The 17,550-nt window shown below is 46.8% G+C and overlaps 2 protein-coding genes across 2 annotated transcripts; both read right to left on the bottom strand.

Annotated features, from left to right (window-relative positions):
* Window positions 1-733: 733 nt before the first annotated feature.
* On the bottom strand, window positions 734-12,168 carry LOC308533713 (major histocompatibility complex class I-related gene protein; the record flags this gene model as incomplete). Its single annotated transcript, XM_081111804.1, has 6 exons — window positions 734-804; window positions 903-1,007; window positions 1,589-1,864; window positions 5,487-5,762; window positions 6,451-6,711; window positions 12,090-12,168. The coding sequence occupies 6 exons, from the start codon at window positions 12,166-12,168 to the stop codon at window positions 734-736; spliced, it is 1,068 nt and encodes a 355-aa protein (XP_080967930.1).
* Window positions 12,169-16,099: 3,931 nt separating this feature from the next.
* On the bottom strand, window positions 16,100-17,038 carry LOC308534166 (tRNA (cytidine(32)/guanosine(34)-2'-O)-methyltransferase-like; the record flags this gene model as incomplete). Its single annotated transcript, XM_081112514.1, has 1 exon — window positions 16,100-17,038. One exon carries the CDS (start codon window positions 17,036-17,038, stop codon window positions 16,100-16,102), a length of 939 nt encoding a protein of 312 aa, XP_080968640.1.
* Window positions 17,039-17,550: the final 512 nt, after the last annotated feature.

Below are 17,550 nucleotides of genomic sequence, written 5' to 3'. Positions count from 1 at the left end.
GAACAGAATGATCCACTAACTCTGAGCTGATTTTCTAATAAAAGGGGTTGTTTTTTACTTTGATCTAATAATATGCTTTATACCATAGCACTTGAATTGGGGTTGAAATCTGTGGTTATGAAGCAATACCAAAGTCCTGGCCCACACTGGGTTCAAACCCAAAATCCGGGTCTCATCAATATTATGCTGTGATCAACCTGAGCATCAACTGAAATCGGAGGTGGGAGTAGTGTGGGGGGAGGTGACCTTAAAATACAGCGGAAATCATGTCTGTCTTTTGCATTCCTATATCCCAGCATCCAGTACAGTGCCTGGAACATAGTAGGTATTTAATACATATATATGGAATGGTTTCCCCAAGGTATCAAGAACCTATATCCCTCCCATTTCTCCTTCCCCTCTGCCTTACCCCAATTCCCATTTTCCAAAGGTATCTATTTTTCAACATTTTATGTATTGAAAGATGAATTTAGAAGGAAAAGGAATTTCATATAATTGGGTCAGAAAATGTTTGTCAAAATGGGAAAACTTACTGATGTCTTGAAACAAAGGACAAAATAAAAAGTCAATAGTAATTAATAATAAGGATATAGTTTAGAAAAAGACAAATCAAGATCACTCTGTCTTCTCTGACCCAACTTCTGGGAGGACAGTTCACCTGGACAGAAGTTGTCCTACTCTGCTGATGTCAGGCATCACCTATGAAACAGACCACTCTCCTTGCAAGCATTATTCACGTGCGTGTTCCCAATATGGTGGGAGAGGTGTTCCTTCTGTGATCACAAAGTGTGGACCAACTCACATCTAAATGGAGGGTAGAGTGGTAAGTGCAGAAAATAAAGTTTGTGGGGCTATGGGAGTGATAATCTGCAGCCCCTTGGACCCTTCCACATGCCTCTCACCTTGGGGCCTCCTTCTCCAGGCCAGGAAGCCAACTCCAGCCAGGATCATGGCGAGGACAATGGACCCAGAGACAGCTTTGACCACCAGAAGGATAGCTTCTGACCCTAAAAGCAAGCATATGGGGGGAAATCCACAAGTCCTTCTCCCGCTCTGTATTAACTTTTGGGCACTTTTGTCCCTGTGATCATCGGGAAGCCCAACACCATTTTTCTTACTCCTGCTTCTCACTTCACAGATCCATGCAGAGCAGTCATCTAAAACAGGGGGACAGTAGCTCTCAAAGTGGGGTCTGAATGCCCCGGGGTCTTCAAGCAAGACCCTTCAGAGAGTCCACGAGGTCTGTCATGACTTCCCTTTCCTTATCTCTCACATGTGCACAGTGGGGCTTTCCAGAGGCTACATCACATGTGAGGACACCATCGCTCTGATAGCTCATGAAATGTGTACTCGTATTTTCTTGAGTTTAAATGTTAAAATTTTTAATATAGTAAGTAGCAATAGAGAAAACCCACATAAATAAAAGCTCTTTGGGATCCTCAGTTTTTAAGAACACAAGGAATCCCTGAGACCAAAAGGTGAGAGAGCCTCTGATTTAAAAGACACATTCTAAAGCATCCAGTGATCCCCCTCGCTGCTCGCCCCCCCTTCCTCGTCTCACTTCCCAGACAGCACACCCTGTCCTTACCCTGAGGGACCTGAAGAACCATTTGGACGTCACAGTGCTCCACATGACAGGAGTAAAGGTCGCTGCTCTCAGAATCCAGCTCCACAGAGACCCATGACTGATAGGTCCCATCTCCACTGGGAAGAATACCTCCATAATCCATTTCTTGGATCATTTCTTCCCCATTTTTCATCCAAATCATGGAAATTTCAGGGGGGTAAAAGCCATAAGCTCTGCAGACAAGAGTTGTAATCCCTGGAAAAGTTTCTTTGCGGCTTACTTTGACCAGTGGGGGCTCTAGGAAAAAGAAGATAAAGTTAAATAGAAATATCTTATGTACTGAGCATACAATATCAGAACTTGGTGACTGGGTTTCCCAATTAATTTTCTTCATTGCAGGAAACATCTAAAACCAAGAATGACCCGGAACCCAGTTTCATCAACAACAAATTTATTGTGCACTTCCTGCTAGGGCAGTGTGCTCAAGAATAATGCATGTGTTGCTGAGCCATATAACTGAGCTACAGAAGTTGTATGTAACTGTGACAAGTAATTCAGCAAAAGTTTGGAGATTAGAACTCAGCACTCCTTTTTCTCAATTCTGTGCTTATGCAAAGATATCACAGCCATCTCCGCTCAGCTTTGGCTCTGAATTGCCTTTGAACTCAAGTTGGTACTTTGGTGATTGCTGTGGTTTGAATGTTTGTGTCCTCCCGCCCCCCTCCGCCCCAAATTCATATGTTGAAATCCCAGCCCCCAAAGATGATGGTATTAGGAGGTGAGGCCTTTGGGAGGTGCTTAAGTCATGAGGGTAAAACCTTCAAAAATGAGATTAGTGCCTTATAAATGAAGTTCCAGAGAAATCCCTTGTCCCCAGCCACCATGTGAAAACACAGCAAGAAGTCAGCAGTCTGCAACCTGAAACAGTGTCCTCATCTGACCACGCAGGCACCCTGATCCCGGACCTCCAGCCTCCATAACTGTGGGAATACATTTCCGTTGTTTGTAGGTTACCCAGCCTGTGGCATTTTCTATGGCAGCCCGAATGGACTACGACAGTGACTGTCATCAGATACAAACATATGGAACAGGTCACGTCACAGTTATGCCCTCCAAGGGGCTATGGACATTCATATCCTGGAGGAGCGCCAGCAGTGACAGCAAAGAAACTGTCCATTTGTGGTCTTGCTTCCTCTTAACCATTCTGCTCATTTTCCATATGGCGCTGTCCTTAGTGCTTCCTGTTGACACTGGGTCACATCGAGACATGAGCCACACAGAGCCCAACGCCATCCCTGGAGGGGCGGCTTCCTGTTTGTCTCTACTCACTTCCTCACCCCACGGTGCTACCTGCCACCGAGATACAGGAGGAGCCCTCGTCTCAACAATACCTCCCAGTTCTGTTTTCTGTGGCATATAGTTTAGAAGGAGAAAAGGCTTTCCAACATTAACAAGAAAATATAAACGCCTCCGAGAGGAACTCTGCTTGCTGCCTGTAAGAAATGATCCCAGATCCTTTCCTAGGAGTGGGTTTTGACCAATGGGTTGAGACACCTTTAGGACACTCGTGGTAGAGAGAGAGTAGGCTTGGAGGGGGAGCAGCTATGCTGAAGTTAGACTTCCCACACTGCTCACGCACACCCCAGGTATGCAAGCTTCCCCCATTTTCCCAAAGAGTACTCGCCCTCAAATCCCAGTTAAACTCCGTCTTCCTTCTCCTACTGCTGGTTTCACTGAGAACAGCAGGCCTGGCAACTGGGTTCTCTGTTCGAAAAGGTTACGCCACTAATCATGCTGAGGAAGTAGAGACTCTCACAGCTTCTCTTCAGACCTGGCTGGCCTCGGCCTAAAATGCCTCATGATTAAGGGTCCCATGCAACCCCAAGGTGGCCCTAGACTTCAACCAGATCCTGAGCGGTCAGACGTTTTTCAATCTGGCAACAATACCATTTAATGGGTAAACGGAGACCTATAGTATACAAAGAGCTTTCATATACATTATTTCACAGCAATTTCTGTGAGGTAGGCATATCATTTACTTAATTTACTCACAGTTATTGCTTTGCTGGCCTAGCCTCTATTAGCCCCATTTTTTCTCATAACAAGAACCCCGTCTCCTGAAAAGCACACTCCCTATATTGAAAAATTAGTCCACCCCACCCTAACATCTTGCTTCTTTTAAGAGGTACCATTCTTACCTTCCCCCTACTGCTTCTTTTAAGAGGTACCATTCTTGCATGTGCCCTGGCAGGAACTTGAACTGTGACCTCCTGGTTCATAGGTCAACGCTTAACCACTGAGCCATGGCGGCCGGGCAAGAGGTAGCATTCTTAACCCTGACACCGAAACATAACCCAAGCTGTGTGTCCTGGCTGCTCTCTCTTTGCTAGCTCCCACATCTAGTATCAGGCCGTCTGTGCCCTGCTCTGTGCCCCAGGAGGCTGTGCTCACCAGACTGCACTCCAGGGCTCCCTTGCCCCCAGCTACCTGTTGGGTCTGGCCTCTGGGAGGAGAACCCCTAGCAAAAGATCAGAAAACTAGAAGAGAGAGTGGCTAGGAATTTGTCCACCAGTTGCCCAGCCATTGCAGTCTGCTATTGACCATGGTCCTCCATAGCCACAGCTCTTGCTAGAAGGTTCTTCCAGGGTACCAGCCCTTGCGGGGTTCTGGTAACAATAGTTCCTTCCCTTCTGCCTTCAGATCCAGGGGGAGTAATGGCTTCCCTCTGCTGCTAGTCCCTTAACGGGGGTCCTCAACCCTGATTGCACCTATGTAAATAATCTTGTTACTGACTTCCCAGTTAAACCATCCTGAGTGTGCCATTTGGTTCTTGTCAGGACTCTGTAACCCATGGCCAGTCTTAGAAACTTCTCCTGATGGGCACAGTGATTAGTGCAAGAGGTGGCACATGATTCAACTGAGGCCAATCAGAGTCCTCCTATAATTTAAAAAAAAAAATTTTGTAGCTAGAACTAGGAGAGAGAAGCCCATTCTTCCAGAATGGTGAAACTACAAGGACATGAGCTTTGTGTTGGCTACCACCACCTCCCCTTGGAGAAAACCATTCAAATCTTGGTTTTAATTCCTTGGATCCCCACACTGCCCTGATTTCTGCCTGATAAGTAACCTCCCCCCTTATGCTTGGGCCAGTTAGCGTAGGTTTCTGTTAACTGCAACCATTAAAATTGAGATTGTTACTTAGCTAGTGAGTAGGAGAGTTGAAGCTCAAACTCTAGTTACCTGCCTCCACAGGCAGGCTCTTAGAGAGATAGTCCACACTCATAACTGGGGCCCTGATGCCTCCCGAGGGCCGGCCACAGCTCTGGAAAGCCCGCCATTAAAGACCACCCCAGGGGGAAGAGGCACATTGTGTCTAGGAGTTTCCTATAGCATGATACAGGCAAATTCACTTTGAATAAGATTATAAGGGGAAAGTTCTGTATTAACTAAAAGTTAACTGATTAAATCCTTATCATTAATGTGTAAGGAGCTTTTCACCGAAAGAAATCTTATCATAAATCCTTTAGTAAAGCAAAGACCCTCTGTCTCTCTTCTTTGTAAGTCCAGATTTCACTCACACTGGTGTTATGGGAGCCCTTAGTTACCACAGAACTTGTGAGAACTGCTCCACTGCCCAAAGTGTTTCCCAGCTTATCATTGTCAGGAGATGGAAGGATTCGTCTCACTGGATCCCCACAAAAGAAGGTGTCCCCAGGGTACTCCACTCTCTCAAGTGGGATTGCTGAATCTCGTCAAGATGCTGATAAAAGCAACTGGGGAATTCACAGGGAGTCATAGATCATGATGGTCTGACTAACAAGGTGTGTTTCAGAGTAAGGTGAATATAACCTAGATTAGAGGAAGTTATAAAACCAGGGTTCTGGGGGCACAGGGACAAGGTGTTCTCCCTTCTTTTTACCTGTTCTTTGTAGAGTGTCTTTCCCATACTCCAGGAATCTCTTTAACCAGGCGATACATTCTTCTTCCAGCCAATTCTTCTGATATTGTAACTCATGCCAATTGGCCTCCCACGCCCTCTTGGTGATGTGAGCCACATTATCTACAGCTGTCCAGGAGAGCGTGTCTTTATCAAAGATAATGAAATCCTGTCCGTCATATGCATATTGCAAAAATCCTGTGGTGCTTCCATCCTCCAGTAACTCACAGCCAATCATCCTCTGGTAAGTGTGAAACCCTGCAACACATACAGGCCGGGAAAGGGTTCACACAGGGTGTGGAGGTGAATGCCCTGGGGATGGGAGTGGGGGTGTGGCTGGGAGCATCCTCCACCCCAGGAGAGAGCACCCCACAGGCCCACCACGGCATCACTGTCTCCAGGAGGTTCCTGTGACATGATCCCAGCTAGCAACAGATATTCGTGGCATACTTACTGTGTGCCAAAGGAATGTGATCATTCCTGCCTTGGGGAACTATAGGATAACTCCTATAATAGCAATGATTAATGGGTAAACTTTATAGTGCAGTGGCGCGAGAGATATGCAGGAGCCAGGAATATCCCTGGAAAAGTTAATGTCCTAAGTCACTATGCACACGTGAGCAACTCACTCAGCCTGGCCACCAGGAAATGAGACACAGAATGGCCACATTTAGATGGGAAAGGAGAAGATACAGGTCACCAGCCTGAATGATATTGGGATCAGGACACAGGGGGCAAAGGACAAAGGGCTCCTAGGGACGACAGACAATTTGGAAGATGCACAGGGCAGATGGCAGGCACGGAACCCCATCCAGCAAATTGTCCAGGCTTTGCCAAAAGCCACAGAAAGGGCAACTCGGCAAAAGCTTTCACGTGCTGTCAGCCCAGGGACTGGTCTTGGGCGGGGTGGGCCCCAGGGAGGGGAAGCAATCTGCTGCGCTCACACCTGAGTGATTGTAGTGTCTCTGCAGGCGCTCCAGTTCCACCTTGAACGTCTGCTGCCAGCCCCGCAGCAGCTGCGTGTACCTCTCCCAGTGATCCGGCGCCAGGTGCTCTGTCATCCACGGCGCCCGCGGCTCCTTCAGCCGAGAGACACTGTCGTATGTGGTGATGGGATGAGAGTCCACGTACCCCACTGAGAGAAATTCAGGGATCCCATGGCCAGGTTCTGAAACGCCCAGGCGGAAATATCTCAGAGAGTGAGTCCCTGGGAGGGAGGGAAAGAAGGAAGATATTTAGAGTCACAGACCATCCAGGCCCATAAGCTGCCGTCTCTTTAATCGCCACGCACTGCTCCATGTTCAGCGGTGCCCACTCCTCCCTGGACCGGCTGCTGCCTCCTCTTACAGAATCATTGTCCCAGGAACTGGGGCTGCAAAGGGCTTGAGAACTTTAGCCCAAGACCTGGAGCCTTTTTCATAAAGGGGAGCAGAGCTGAAATCGAATTTATTTGGAGTCTGCAAAAGTATGCTTTTATCTGTCACTGACTTTGAAACTGTGCTATTTCTCCACATCTGGAAAGGTTCTATGGCTTTGCAGATATGCAGCTGTTTAAAGATGGAGGCAAAAGGAAGAACAGATTGTGAACATTAGTTCTCACACCTCCCTGATATCCGTCTGTGTATTCAGCAGACATCTGAGCGCTCTGCACTAGGCCCTGCACACACAACAGACAAGACGGATGCAAGTGTCTGCCCTTATGGGGGGAAGGGAGGAGACAGACAATGCAAAATAAATGAAATGTATAACATGCCTTTAAAAAAGTGCAATGGACAAAAATAAAGCTGCAAAGAGGACTAAGCAATACAATTTTAAACAGCAATGGTGAGGGAAGGCCTCCCCAAGGAGGTGACTTCTGTAGGGAATGAGGGCATCAGGCAGATATCTGGGGACAGCGGTCCAGGCAGGGGGGACTGTGCAAAGGTCCTGCGGAAAGGACCTGCCTGGCATGTTCCAAGAGCAGCAAGAAGGCCTGTGGCTGGAGAAATGGGTAGGAATTGCTTCCCCAGTTACTCATAGAAAAAAAAAAAACACCTCACAGAAATCAAATTCTAGGCATAGAATGAGAGAGGAGAAGGAATAAGGAATTGGGAAAAAAGATGGTGTTACTGAGCTAAGTCGGATTGGTATAGAAGTGCCCTTGGAATATGGGGTTCCATGTATGACAGCTGGGTCTACATGTGTAGAACATGCCACCAAGTTAAAAATAAATAAATAAAGGTATTAACATCGTGGGGCATTTCTGCTCAACAGGAGAATCTTTTCTAAATGAACATCACTAGCATTACCACACACAATATTGACAATTCTTGTAATGTCACTTTCTTCTTAAAAATATCACTTCATAAAAGTCTGCATTACTAGAGTTTATAAGAGGTAAGTAAAGAGAAATATGGTCTGTCGACAATGCTGTCCAAGTCCAGTGTTCTACCCTTTTCTCCAACCTCAATCTCAGTCTAATTCCTGGTTGCGGAGCAGCTCTCTGTCAGCCAGCCTTGACTTCAAAGGCTGCTCCGCCCCTAGAGGCTGGCCTCCATCTGTCCATCATCTGCCTGTCCACCCCTCCTGCAGCCGCAGCCTGGCCCCACTCCAGGATATCTCAGCCCTCTCCCCTTTCTTCACTGTGAGCCTAGTTATCCATCTGGTGTGTCCATAGGTACGAGTCACACTGGCTCCTTAGTTGGGCTTCCAAAATGCAACCTCAGCTGTGATGGGAGATTGGTGGACAGATGTTAAATCAGTGACTCAACAGAAGAGAGAGGGGAAAGTCCATCATCCCCTCTCTCATGGTACCTTAGACCCTGTGATCATTTATATCCTATGGATATATTACCCGGATGATCAGATGAAGTAGAATTATGAAGGTTGAGTCACTTGAAAAGACCTATATTTGATCATTTATTATCTCCTAAAATGGCAATTTCATATGATCCCATCTAAAAAAATCTTCCGATTCTTTCTTCTTGCTCCAATAATTATGAAATTGGGTTTCTCTCTTCCTTTCCATGAATAGACTATCAGTATCAACTCACTTACTGAACTGAAATCTACAATTTTGAATTTGGTCTGTTCAGGCCAGTAAAACTGCTTCTCAAAGGGCCTCCGCTGCCTGTCCCAAGAGCCTCTGATAGACATTGCTGGAAAGCCTGAGCAACACAACCAAACAACTCTTACACCAGACACAGTGGTTAGTGTCCTAAATTATGTTCCTTTAACTTATAGATTAACTGACGAGGCCACTTTTACAAAAGGCTGTAAAAATCACTGGTTATAAAATAATTGATAGTGTTTTCAGATATGCCTCCATGGGGGCAATTTTTATTTATTGGGTATGTACCACGTACATGGAATTGTGAGCAATGTTAGGAAGAGAAAAACAAATCAGATACTAGTTCTTCCCTCCAGGAACGTACATTACTATAGGAGAACTGGTAACATAAATAAATACAGTGCAATGACACATAGCAGCAAGTAGTTAAGTGACATGATCGAGTGCTCAGAGGAGAGAGAGCTGCTCTCTCGTGAAGCAATCCAGAAATGCTCCAAGGAGGAGGTGATGATCCTTCCACCAAATTGGACCTTCAAAGAGCTATGGAGGGCCGCAGCATCTGAGTCATAACCATGAGAATGGCACTTATTTATTGAGCATGTACCGTGTGCTAGGTACCAGGCTAAGCCTTTGGTAATGCATTTCATTTACCCTTCATAGCAACCTTATGAGATGGGTTCTAAAATTCCTATTTCAATAGGATCAGAGAGATGAAGAAATGGCCCAAGATCATCCTTAGAATCCGTACGTGGAGGAGCCAGGATTCACTCTCCTCTGTCTTGACACTCAACTGGTCCTAAGGCAGGGGCACTTCTCCAGCCCAGACTATTATAGGTTCCCCTCTCCACCACCATTGCTCTCTCCTGCCCCCTTGTGTCTAGTATGATTCACTGTCACTGATTCCCCTAGTCCCCCGAGGCTCAGGCTTTTAGAACCTTCCTACAAGAAGCTGTGGGCCCTGATTGGATAACCAGGTCAACAAAGTCCCTATTATTTGCTGATCCTCCCAAGTAGCCTGATGCCTTAATACAGTCAGAATGACTATGATTTCTGGGAACCACTGTTTGGAATTTCAGGCATCTTGGGAATGAGGGGGAGAAGTGGATGGTGATATTTTTAGTTAAGAGAACCCTTGGACACTTCTCAAACCAAGCATCCAGTGAATGTGGACGGTTCTATAAGCAGCCAGAACTCATCTAACTGCAGGAACTGACTTAGGGCATGAAAGTGCTGAACGGGACAGTCTGACATTTCAGCTACTCTTTGGAGGCCACCCTTTTGGAGGTTACCAATGTCTCCTGTTGTATAAGTTTTATTCTTTTCTGAATTTGCAGTAGGCATAGTCCTAGAGCTAGGGATGCAGCAACGAACTCGTCAAAGCCCCAGCCCTATAAGCTAATTTCCAGAAGGTAGTGATGAAAATTGTGAAGAAAAATAAAGCAGATAAAAAGTGTGAAGAAGGCTGATCTTTTAGACAGAAGGATCAGGAAAGTCCTCTCTGAGCAGGTGGCAGTTGAGCAGAGATGTGAATGAAGTGAGGAAGTGAGTCATGGGAGAAGAACCTTCCAGAAAGAACAGCAAGCCCAAGTCCTTGAGGAGGCTGTGTTTAAGGAATAGCAAGGACACCACTGTAGGACCATGTAGAGCATGAGAGAAGGAATGAATGAATGAGCCCTGGTGGGGTTTTTTCTTCTCTCTATACAATGATGACCATGTGTCTCATATTTCCCAGGGAAATTCCAATTTTGTGAATTTTATTGAAGTCATAATAAAACCTGATTTGATACTTATATTCTTGAAAGGGTTTTGATAATAAATATAAATGTGGACATCTGAAACAATGTCCCTTGTCATCTATCTCAATCTGGGTTTCATAAAGCAAGTGGGGTAAGAGGATGGCTAAGGTCAATGGATTTTAGTGAAAATAGATATTCCAACTAGTCAGAAAAAATATCTACAAATTACTTGAATCTCTCCAATTTAGACAGATTCCATGTCAACCAAGAAGAAGAGAGCCTTAGGGGAGTAAAACGTTGTCTTGGAGAATTTTCTACTGCATGTACCTTAGTAACAGCTCCATGGAAACCGACTGAAGTCTAATAAAGTCTATAGCAAATGCCCATATTTCCCCCACATTAACTCTTTGAACTCAGGGTCATTTCTAAACAGATAATCTGTAAGTCTGTGTTTTTATACTAGCTCAGTTGTCAATTTAGGGGGCCTAGACACCATTAGTCTTTATCTGTGAAGGATTCCATCATTTGTGAGGCAAATTGATACCGCAGATTGATATGCATCCATAAAATTATGAGTAATATCAAGAGTCTGACCTTGGTTATTACAAGATTAAGCATACAAACCACATATGGCTGTGCAAGAGAGATCCTATGCAGGGCCCTAGCTAACTGCACCCACCAGGGACAGTTTCACACAGGTTGAAATGAAGAACAGGATGAGTTGTAAAGCATGAAACAACATTTTTTGGTTTTTTGTTTTCATACACATTCTGCAACTACTGTAAACCACCGTTGCAATTTTACAGTCGTAATTACTGCTCAAGTTCTCTCTGGCTCACAGTCAGATAATTTCAACTTCTTAGGGACATGACCTTTGAACATAAACTCACTCAGGAGGCATTTATTAAGTGTCTACTGGTCACTAGGTAGTGCTGGGGAAATAAAGAAAAGAAAAATGACGAGATCTCTCCCTGGCTTTAAGGAGAGCCTTGAAGGAAAGATTTCTGCAAATAGGAAATTAAAAAACTGTGAACAGGAGCTATGGGAGCACACAGGAAGGAGCAGTCTACTGCAGGCTATGGAGCCGATGAAAGCAACACACTGGAAGCGAGATTGGAGTTACCGTGACACTTCCTAGAGCTGTGCTCCCAAGCACTCCCTGCATTTCCACCTCTAGAAGCTCCTACGCAGGGCCAGCATGAGGCTCATATACCAATTAGACCAAGTCTTTTTTCATAACCCTGGCTCTCTTCCCTATCAGCATCCCTCAGTGCTCAAGAACTCTCAGTCAGGGTCATGGCAGGAAATAGCCTTCACTCCAGATGAGTAACATGAAGAGACCTTGAGAAGGGACTCCTTGTATGGGAGGTATGAGCAAGGTTAAGAAAAAAAAAAAAAAAAGAGGGATAAGAGGTCCAGACGCTAGCAATGATGGGAAGCCTTTACCACCCCTAGAGTTGCAGAGATAGGAGTAGCAAGTTGTGTTCCCCAAGCCCAGTGGGAGCTGGACCCGCATGAAGAGGGGCTAGTCAGGGGAAATTATATTGCAGAGGGACACCGCTACCACTGGAGACATTACAGAAATGGGAAAGGGAAGATGAAATACCCCGACCTGTCTTTCCTCCTTGCTCTCTGACCTCTCTCCTGTCAGTGTCTCCCATTGGGTGGAAATCAACCTGCAAGAGAGAGACTGGGTGATGCCGCCTGCAGGCGTCATCCTCCAGGGCACAAGATAGGACAGAGAAGGATGACGTCTAGGAGTGAAAAGGAGAATAACCAGAACAAAGTGAGCCTGCCTACCCTTTACAGAGGACTGGCTTTGTTTCACATCCACCATTACCCAGGTTCCAGGTGTCCGCATCCAGGGGCGCTGTGACATTGCGAGAACCCCTGAACTGTGGGCGAGAAGAACCTGACTGCTCATGACGTGGGCTGGGTTTCCTAGCCTGACCCAGGGGTTAGTGCGACCACAGCATGAAAGATTATGTTCAGCGGGTATTGTGGTCACACTATTGGACAGCTCTTTACGGATCAAAGGTAGCAACATATATGCGCCTTTCACCTTCTGGAAATAGCACCCTTTTCTCCCTTCTTCTGTCCATTAATTTCTCTCTGTCCCTCATCCCCCAATCTTTCCCATTTCTTATTTAAATGGTGGGATTTTTCTGGGTTAAATTTCTGCAGAAGTAGGACCGATGTCTGTCTTGTTCACGGTCGCAACTCCAAAAGTTGCTGGCACGTGGTGGGTCATCAACCAACATTTGTGTGGTGAATACACAGATGATTTGCAAGAGCTCCTTCCCGTCACCTCGGGAGTCACCGCCTGCTGCGGCGCTGACGCCGGGGAGACACCGCCTGCTGCCGCCCAGGGAGCGCAGCCCGAGCAGGAAGAGGAGTTGCTGAGGGCACAGAGCCTGGGGCTTCCAGCCATGGACCTTCTCGGGTTTTGGGGGGTAACCGTAGGCACCTGCTTCCCCAGTGACACGGGCCCTAAGCCATGGAAAACTCCTCCTGGGCTCAGGTGATATCGCTCACACCCGGGAAGCAAGTCCAGAACCAGGGTTTTATCTTTCTGGGACCTTTGGTCACTGGTGGAGCTTGTGGTGAGGAAGAAAAACAAACCGGCACGAGGACTCTGCTCCACTGTTCAAAGCCCCTGAAACTCTGACCACATCCCAGGAGCCTCGGGAAGCCAGTGAAGGGGAGAAACAGACGGAAGAGAAAGGGTCTGAGCAGAAAACAGGGAGCAATGCTCAGAGGAAAGTGAGGCAGCTCCCCGGAAGGTCCTTCCAGAATGGCTTCCGCCCCGTCGGGAGGGGTGACACTGAAATCCTGCACGCGGGAGCTGGGAACTGTTCACGAGTCCAGCCTCCGGCACGTCCCGGGTGTTTTAAACACGCTTTTCCGCCCGGCTTCGTCCACATTCCGCCGCGAGTTTTAGGAAGACAGGCTGTTCCCCCTCGGCGGCCGCAGCTCCGGAGTTCGGAGCAGAGGGAACTTGGGATACTCACGGGCACCGCTGCGCTTCACCGTGAATACAATGAGGAGGGGTAACAGGAGCACCATCGGCCCTTCTAAAATGCTTTCTTTCAGATTCTTTTAACCAAAACACCGGCAGGTCCCGGCAGATCTTTCAGGAACCTAAACTCCACCCACTCTTCAGGGCTTAGAAACTGCTCGAAGCTCAGGGCCCTCTCCCAATAAAAACGGGGGATATATGCAGTGTCATCAGTTGCTAGGCAGAATAGAGAAAGAAAAAAAACAAAAACACGAGCGCTTCCAGATTCATTTTTAACCCTTTGGTGGCTTCAGGCGCCGCTTGATCCTTTTGATATGCCTGTCTCAAACCTGTTCCCAATCTTTTAAAGTTATTATTATCATTATTATTTTTCAATTGCAGTTGGCACACAATATCATATTAGTTTCAGGTGCCCTATTCCCAACGTTTAAAATATTTACAGAGCACAGCTATGTGTAAGGCACAGGGAACACAAAGATAAGTCATTCCTTGTCCCCCCAGGGAGCACAAAAGAAAAGAAGCCTTTATTTCTTCACTGGAGCATAGATTTCACCGTAGAAGGATGTGCAAGATTCACACAAGGTCCCAGTACTTGCAACTCCCTGCCCCGGCTTCCTACAATGCAATAGTCCATACAGCTGATAGAGCACATATCACTTAGCCAGTCTTATCATTTTTAGCTTAGGTCTATTTTCCCTGATGCTCGCACCCAGTACAATAAACTAAAAAATAAAATAAAATAAATAAAATAAAATTTAATGCTTTAATAAAGGAGAGCAAGTAAAAGGCCTAAAAGTAGATTCTGAGGGGCAGCCACTTGGCTTGTTTGAGTAGCAATCTTCAGGATTAAGCTCTGTCTACATTGTGATCAGGAGAGTGTGACAAATTGATAGGCAGCAGCTTAAGCTTTTCCAGGAAACTTGGGGACAGGCCTAGGCAGGAAGTAGAGGTGACTGGGAGAGATGAGTGGAGTCAAGGCTACGAGGACCCAGGTTTGCATCATAGCTACTTGACCTTCAAGAGAACCCCAAATTGAGCTGAGGCTCAGTTTCTTCAACTGAAAAAGCAAATCCTGGCATATATTTCATGAAGTTGTTGACGTAGTAAGTGAAGTTATGTTTATGATGTACCTGGTAGGTATTAGAACTATACAAATTGATTTCCTTCTGTGGTAGGTAAATACTGCTCCCTCCCTTGCCTCCCCCCCCCCCCCCCCCCTCCACACACACATCTTAAAGATATGCACATCCTAATCTCCAGAACTGGTGACTGTTACTTTATGTGGCAAAAGGGACTATATGGTTGAATTAGTAATCTTGAGATGAGCAGATTATCCTAATTAGCTGATGGGCCCAATGTAACCACAAGGTCCTTGTAAGAAGGAGGCAAAAGGGTCAGGGTCCGAGACCAGTAGAAGCAAGGTTGAAGTCATGCCAATGCTGGAAGGGAGACATAGCCAAGGAAAGCAGACTGCCTCTAGAACTGGTGGGAGAGGGAACAGATTCTCCTGTGGAGCTTCCAGGAAGAATGGAAGCCTGCCAACACTTTGATTTTAGCCCAGAGACCAGTTTCAGACTTCTGACCTCCAGAACTGCAAGAGAATAAATTTGTGTTGTTTAGGCCACTAAATCCATGGTAATCTGTTATAGCATCATTAGGAGACATTGGGACTTTAGTTAGAGTTATACACACACTAGAGGCCCGATGCACGAAATTCAGCCCTCACAGCCCCGGCTTTGTCCCGAAGGTCATCCAGACAGTCGTTCTGGTCTAATTAGCATATTAGCTCTTTATTATATAGGATAATCACCATCAGCCCTCTTGAGCCATCCCAAATAAACCGCTAATTTAAGAGAGTAGGTCTGCCATGTATCCTCAGTTCAAGCCTCCTAGCCCTGCTGTCCAAATTTTTAAGCTACATTCTAAAACTGCCCTATGTAGAAATTCTGGAGCTGCTTCTGAAAATTATGCATGTATATCACCTAGCACAATGTCTGCTCCATAGTAAGGAAATGTTAGCAATCATTAGTACTCTGCTGTTATTCACTAGTTTACCAAGAGAGATTGTGGTTTCCCTTCCCCATGCACTGACAAGTTCATAGAGATGGTGAAGAGCCTATCTGCTCTCTACAACGGTTCAAATTCACTGTTTCATCAAGAAGTTCACTGAATTCGAATAATGAATTTTAACTTTTAATACTTGCCAAAATCCATTCATACATACATTCCTAATTTGCCTTACTCTCAAAAATATTTAAAACTGCTAAATTTTGATGTTCTTTTGCATGTGTTACTTGGCTTTCTCACTTCTCTTTAAAAAATATCTTTTTTAGTAATAATGGCCTTTTTTATTAGTAGGTCAAATTAACAGATATCCCATAATTCCAAATTAGTGACAAACATGAACAGTATTTCATGATGCCCATAACAATCCTGCCTTAAAAATGAACTGATTTACTGCTAGAATTCATATTTGGGAATAAGGCTAAATTTCAGTTATATTAGTGAAAATAAAGATGTATTATTTTCCTCCATCAAATTCATGGATACCCCTAGGAAAATCTCAAAAACCCTTCCGCAGTTCAAATGAACATTCCATGATGTTTCTTTCCTGGCTGTGTTTATGGCAGTCATTGCAAGTTCTCGCTCGAAGCTTGTGTTCAGGATCCACTGATGAGGACTTGTTTGAAAAGCAAGTTCACTGATGCAAGTTCTGGTTCTCCTGATACAAACAGCTGCTGAGTTGTCACAGATGTGTTAAGGTGAACAATTCATTTTACTGACTTCCACCTCAGAGGCCATCAGGGTGTGGCTGTGGGGCAGCCAGGGGCTGGGACAATGTGTCCACTGTGTTGATGGCGCAGTCCTGGGGATGGATCTCCCTGGCCAGCTGCTCCTTCTTCTTCAATGTGCAGGCCTGCGGGCACAGGGGTGAGAGGGGCATGTACTTGGGCTCTGAGCTGTCCTCCAGGTCCAGTGGGTAACTCAGGTCCGAATCATAGGAGCTCAGGTCCCCACAGGTCACAAATGGCACAATGCTGCGGGTGGGACCATCTGATTGGTTGAGGCCTCGATTGTAAGAGGGGTCCAGCAGGGGTTTGGTCAGGTCTGGCAGGAAGCCCTCAGGGGGGTCATAACCCTGACAGACAGCGAAGGCCTCGCTGCTGGCCTTCCGGCTGCTCCTGGGCTTGGCACAGAGCACGCTGGAGAAGAAGACATGCAGCTGGCTGTAGATCAGCGTCACATCCCCGCGGAAGATCTTGGCTACAAAGCAGCCTCCGGGCTTCAGGACGTGTGCAGCGATGTTCAGGGCGGCGAGGAGAAGCTGGGCCTGCAGATACTCATCAACCTCATGGAGGCCGGTTACATCGGGAGCCCCATCGCACACCACCAGGTCCGCCGGGCAGCCCTCAAAGTGCCGGATGATGTCCTCGGCTGTGGACAGCTGGGTGATGTCCCCCTGGATCTGTAACACACCTGGGAGCGGAGCCATAGCTTGAAGGTCCACAGCCACCACGTGGCCGGACCCCTGTGGACTCCCGATCTTCTGGCTCAGCACCTGGCTCCAGCTGCCCGGGGCTGCACACAGGTCGACTGCCCGTGTCACCCCTTCAAAGAGTCGGAATTCCTCATTGAGCTGTAGCAGCTTGAAGGCACTGCGGGCGCGCCAGCCATTCTCCTTGGCCAGGCGGTAGTACACATCCCGCTTGTCCTTCGACGCCCGTCCCATCTCGCACACTGTTTGCCCAGGCACTTTGGGTCTGAAGACTACTAGCTGCAGCGACGAGGGTGAACTTCTCTCCTTCCCTCGCTGGCGGGACAGCGCAGTGGTGCCTCAACCGTATAGGCCTGGGCCCACGGGAGGAGTGGGACGGAGGGGTCCGGTCCGCCCGCAGCCCCAGTCAAACCTGTGAGAAATCGCAGGGCTTCAGTTTCTGTTCTTAGTTGATCCGAATGCCTATGGCGCAGGCCTGCGGCAAGGCTGTCAGGGTGATGCGAAAACTGCGGGAGGCGCGGACCAACCGAACTTACTGCGCATGTCCTCTCACTTTGCGTCACCTTGCGTCACCTTACGTGGGTGACGTAGCTGAACGGAGAACTTTCCCAACATGCAAAGGGCACCACCAAAGCTGCTGAACGCTTCCAGCGGTTCTCAGCCTGTGGGTCGCGACCCCTTTGGGGGTCGCCTAAGACCTTCGGAAGACACATATATCATTACATATTGTTTTTGTGGTTAATCAC

The sequence above is a fragment of the Myotis nattereri genome (assembly GCF_964212035.1).
Source record: "Myotis nattereri genome assembly, chromosome: 18".
Lineage (NCBI taxonomy): Eukaryota > Metazoa > Chordata > Mammalia > Chiroptera > Vespertilionidae > Myotis > Myotis nattereri.
The sequence above is the reverse complement of the archived record's forward strand: the minus strand, read 5'-3'. Positions and strand labels throughout refer to the sequence as shown.